Raw genomic sequence first — 5,675 nt, forward strand, 5'->3', positions numbered from 1 at the left:
ATTTCTGTGGGGTCGGTGGTGATATCCCCTTTATCATTTTTTATTGCGTCTATTTGATTCCTCTCTCTTTTCTTCTTTATTAGCCTTGCTAGCGGTCTGTCAATTTTGTTGATCTTTTCAAAAAACCAACTCCTGGATTCATTGATTTTTTGGAGGGTTTTTTGTGTCTCTATCTCCTTCAGTTCTGCTCTGATCTTAGTTATTTCTTGCCTTCTGCTAGCTTTTGAATGTGTTTGCTCTTGCCTCTCTAGTTCGTTTAATTGTGATGTTAGAGTGTCAATTTTAGATCTTTCCTGCTTTCTCTTGTTTGGGTCCTTTGCACTCATCTGCTATGGCGATGGGCAAAACCCCTCCTAGATTCAGCTTTGATTCTTACCTGGCCCACTGCACATTACCTGGCCCACTGCACATTACCTGGCCCATTGCTCTCTGGTTATTTTGGGGTCTCCTATTCTCAGGTCCTTGGTGTCCCTAAAGTTTGTACTTTGGGGTTCAATGAGGAAAATTTGTCATTTAGTTGTGGTGCAAGTATTGCCTGGGGGGTTTTGGTCTTGTTTTCTAGTTCCTCTGTTTTACGATGTGGGGATTTAGGAAGATACACTGCCATCTTTCAAGCTAAGGACCTTAACCGGGAAAAAATGAAAATATGGACAAGGTCAAAGTGTGCCAGATTTTGGTGGATATTTGACTACTTTGGTCAAATTGAGTCATTTTCACTTAGAGTCTGTATGAATTTGTTCTTGAATTGCTATAAAGAAATACCCAAGACTGGGTAATTTATAATTAAAAGAGGTTTAATTCGCTCATGGTTCCGCAGGGTATACAGGAAGCATGATGCTGGCATCTGCTTGGCTTCTTGGGAGGCCTCAGGAAACTTACAGTCATGACACAAGGCAAAGAGGAAGCAAGATGTCTCACAGCACAGCAAGAGAGATAAAAGGGGGAGGTGCTACACACTTATATTTTTATTTTTTAATTTTTATTAGTATTATTGTTTTTTGAGATGGTGTTTCGCTCTTGTTGCCCAGGCTGGAGTGCAATGGCGTGATCCGGCTCACCGCAACCTCCACCTCCCAGGTTCAAGTGATTCTCCTTCCTCAGCCTCCCGAGTAGCTGGGATTACAGACAAGTGCCACTACTCCTGGCTAATTTTTTTTTTTTTTTTTAAGTAGAGATGAGGTTTCTCCATGTTGGTCAGGCTGGTCTCAAACTCCTGACCTCAGGTGATCCACCCGCCTCGGTCTCCCAAAGTGCTGGATTACAGGCGTAAGCCACTGTGTCCAGACTGCTACACACTTTTAAATGACCAGATCTTGTGAGAACTCACTACTGCGAAGAAAGTATCAAGGAGGATAGTGCTAAACCGTTCATGAGAAACTGCCCCCATGATCCACTCACTTCCCACAAGGTCCTATCTCCAACACTGGGGATTATAATTCTACATGAGGTTTGGTGGGCACACAGATCTAAACCATATCAGAGTCACTCTTAAATGGCTGACTCCATCCACTTTGACCTTAGGCATCTTAAAGATGCTTCCTGAAAATTGAAAGATCATTGAAAAAGTTCAGAAGGGATAAGAAACTAATAATTAGTTGAGAAGTCAGTCCACACATAGGTAATGGGAATCTACCATGTGCCAGGCATTGTACTAGGCCCTAGGATCTTTTGTTCACAAATCCAAACCATAAATAAGAGAAGGTTCTGTTAAAAATAGCCATTTAAAAATATTAACAGAATTAACAAAACAGAATCAAGGCACAGGAGAAAATTCTCCAGCACCTGAAGAAGAAACACAGAAAGTAAAATAAATAGAAACCCAAAACATATCTCAATATATATTCTGGCAAAATTCTTATGCTGTTAGGAAATGTGAGGGCTCCTTCAAGTCCTCAAGAAGAAAACAAGGCTGTCTTGAAAAGGGATTAAAATAACCATCCTTTGATCAAAGGAGAATGCCAGCCTTCTTGCTCTCATAGACCAAAATTGGGTCAATGTAAATAACAGGATGGATAATGATAGGCGTAGATAATACATTGAATAAAAAAAGAATCCATGTGTCTACACTGATAACATGATTTTAAAAGATTACACACTTCCTTACAGAAGAATGATATCTATTCAATGTAGAAGGAATGATAGAAAGAGAAAAATCTCCACTTTACAACTGCTACAGCAATAACTGATGCAGATAAAAATCGTCACTGGGTGCTAAAACGCTTGCTGGAAAGGATGCTGGGAACAGAATCTCCACAGCCTCAAAATATCACCCCTTGGATTCATTGTTCATTAATTATAAAGGGAAAGATGATGCTTTACAGTGGAGAAATCCAGGGAACAGTGCCTAAGCCACAGGATTAAACTTAACATCACCACTGATGGGACAAAGTGGCATTAGGTGCCCCCAGTGGGAAACACTGACAGGGACACACCATCGTTTTCCTGTCAAATGTTTACCCTGAATCAAATAATGAGGAAACCATGACACACATTCAATTGAGGGACAGTCTGTGAACAGCTCAGACTCTTCAAAAATGCCAGTGTTGTGAAAGATGGCGGAAGGCTGGGAAACTGTTCCAGAAGGAAGGAATTATGGGAGACGGAAGAGACACAACAATCACTTGCACCATCCTTGGCTGGATTTCGGATGCAGAAAGACAAACATGTATCCAGGACATTATCAGGACAATTGGGAAAGCTGAAAGTTCACTGTATATTAGGTAACAGTATTGCATTATTGTTTGATTTTCTGAGTGATTTTCCTTCTGTGGTTATGTAGGAGAATGTTGTCATCCATTGGGGTAATTTCTTCCTAAAAGTAAAACTAATAACTGCATTAGGGTGGTACAGTTATGAGGAATTTTAAGATTTAAGTGTGTTTTCAGGTCATCATCGTGTTTTTTAAAAATTCAGAGAAAACCATTACGTGAGGCTGTGATAACAAATGTCCCCACCTCATTCCTCCCGAATATTTGTGTCTCTATTGGAAGGTATCTTTTGGAAATAATTCCTCCAGTAAGGAGTGTGTTGTGGAAGCCTTAGGTGCTGCCCCAGGTGCATTTTTTACATGTGAAATCATAAACAATTCCCCATCTCCTTAAATCAGATTATGCCAGAAAGAATGCATCGAGGAACCTTGCTAGTAGGTAAAAAACCTGCTTCTATTACGTCAGGGGAGAGAGCTGCAACCATTTTACTAAGAGAATCTGTTAGTTCACAGCATCCTCTCAGGTTATTTGAATGATTTCAATCCAACAAACATTTACCAGGAGCCACCATGGGCCAGGTTTTGGCTTGAACAAAAATGTAAATAAAACATATTTCTGGCTGCTGGGATTTCAAAACACAAGAGGTGACACGTGACACACACATGCATTATTCTTTGTGTACTCACCAATGTAATCAGAGAGGTTGACTTTCAGAGCCTGGATCAGTAATCCTTCTTCCACCAGTTCCTTATACAGAGACTCGATGGTCCTGGGGAGAAAGCAGAGCATCTGTTCCAGAGTCACACACATAGAAATCAGCGGTATTTCTGTTAATGATCACATATGTGGAGAACTTAAACCAGATCTATTTCCAAGTACATTTGTTCATATGCAAATAAAAGGAGTTTTGAAGTGTTTCTACAATTTGGGGATAAATTAGGCTTTTTAAAAACAATACTTTCACTCATCCATGTGTGTATCTGATGTTTCCCATTAATAAGAATGATATCTTTGGGCGTCTGGGACCAGCTATAACTCCTGCAGTCTGCCCTTCCATCAGTCTTCAGGATGGCACAAATATGAATTAGAAATTACCCAATAATAGTAACGCAATGGACCTATAATTATATATTCGGCTAGCATCTGCAAGCTGTAATACGTCATTAATCCTTTGTGAAATTTATGTTTCCTTTTAACCCAATTGCACAATTGTTTGAAAGAAACATCTACAAAGAACAAAGGATGAGACTGAAGATAATTCTTATATGGAAGATAAAACATCTAAAGCTATGAGCGTGATGATTTTTTAGGAGGGTGTTATACTTTATGGAGTGTTTACAGATGTCAAAACCACTTCTCTAAAAGGACCCTGGGCATATAGCCAGCACATTGGTAATTTATACTAATTGAGAAAAAAATGGATGTAGTATCTATCCCACATAACGGATGAAACTCCCAGTGATGCTCGCTGGGTTTGGCTTGCATAAATTAGATAGGTTAAATTCCAATATTATTCAGTATAATCCTTTGAGATGTTTTGTCTTTTCCTCTTCTTTATTCTTCCATCCTACTCTGGTCTTTCTCTAAGTTGAGAACTGTAAATACAACTTTATTTAGACAGTTCTTCTGACTGTCCTGTGACCCAAGTTAGTGTGATTAAAAGATACCCGAGAATATCAGCTAGATTCAAGCCAAATACTATTAGGGGAAATGCTAATCCAATGACCCCAGTCTTTGGAAGACTGGAGTTGTATTCCATCAAACATGTTTAAAGTAGTATGCCCTCTGCTGAAAGTTAAGAAAGATTTAATTTAGTGGAATTTGGGATAGCAATATTTGACCCATATATATCAAGGAGGTATCAACTGCAGTGTTTTAACTTGAATACTTATTTAATATAAACACCTAACACAGGTATAAAATATTAACATAAATTTGAAGAAGATTCTCTAACATAATCAGAACAAACGATATTAAGAAGGTCCGAGGCCAGGCGCGGTGGCTCACACCTGTAATCCTAGCACTTTGGGAGGCTAGGGTGGGCCGATCATTTGAGGTCAGGAGTTCGAGACCAGCCTGGCCAACATGGTGAAACCCTGTCTCTACTAAAAATACAAAAAAATTAGCTGGGCCTGGTGGTGGGCAACTGTAATCTCAGCTACTCAGGAGGCTGAGGCAGGAGAATCGCTTGAACACCAGAGGCGGAGGTTGCAGTGAGCTGAGATGGCACAACTGCACTCCAGCCTAGGCGACAGAGTGAGACTCCATCTCAAAAACAAACAAACAAACAAACAAAAAAAAAACATGCTACTGCTAGTAGAAGATACCGCGGCATTGTGTGTGAGCATGGGCTGACCTTCCTCAAGGGATGAGACTCTGAGGCCCCTCTGTCCCCCAAATCTGCCCCAGGAGGTGCCAGTGTTTGCACATGGACAGATGTGTGCCTCCCCAGGAACAGGGGCACCTGAGACGCAAAACACTGACCAGCTGCCTCTTAGGCAGCAGTCAGCCCCAGCTTCTCGACCTGGAACTGCTTCTCAAACAGTGGAGACTTGAGTGGAGAACCTGCAGCCCTCTCCCTCTATGGATGTCCTGTGAGAGCCATTTCTCTAGAGAGCAGAAACCCACACTCCCCGTGACTGTGTTTCCAGGGGCTGCTTGCCAGGGCCGCGGCGGTGTTCTGGCCTCCCTGGAGGCTACAGATGCCCGGTGCCCCTCTGGGTGCTCTGGCCTCCTCTTCCCCCCAGAGAGCTCTAGGCAGGGCTTTCTCTCTCACAGAGCTTCTCTCGAACAGTTTGGGGAGAGTAACGCTGGGACACAGGGAGAAGCAGGAACCCCCAACGGGGGAGCGACAGGACCAAGGGGAGGGAACCCCCAAACAGAAGAGTGACAAGACCAAGGGAGAGGGGAGGGAATCCCCAAACAGGGGAGCGACAGGACCAAGGGAGAGGGGAGGGAACCCCAAAC

General features: G+C 42.1%; 1 protein-coding gene across 2 annotated transcripts in view; it reads right to left on the reverse strand.

Moving 5' to 3' along the window:
- The window catches only part of IQCA1 (IQ motif containing with AAA domain 1), a 171,544-nt gene that overhangs the window by 53,348 nt on the left and 112,521 nt on the right, over nt 1-5,675 (reverse strand). For both annotated transcript variants that reach the window (XM_023228745.1, XM_023228744.2), the window contains one exon: nt 3,395-3,477. In XM_023228745.1, coding sequence (XP_023084513.1) covers nt 3,395-3,477 — 83 coding nt within the window. The remainder of the gene's footprint in view (nt 1-3,394; nt 3,478-5,675) is intronic.

The sequence above is a fragment of the Piliocolobus tephrosceles genome, chromosome 11, assembly GCF_002776525.5.
Source record: "Piliocolobus tephrosceles isolate RC106 chromosome 11, ASM277652v3, whole genome shotgun sequence".
Taxonomy (NCBI): domain Eukaryota; kingdom Metazoa; phylum Chordata; class Mammalia; order Primates; family Cercopithecidae; genus Piliocolobus; species Piliocolobus tephrosceles.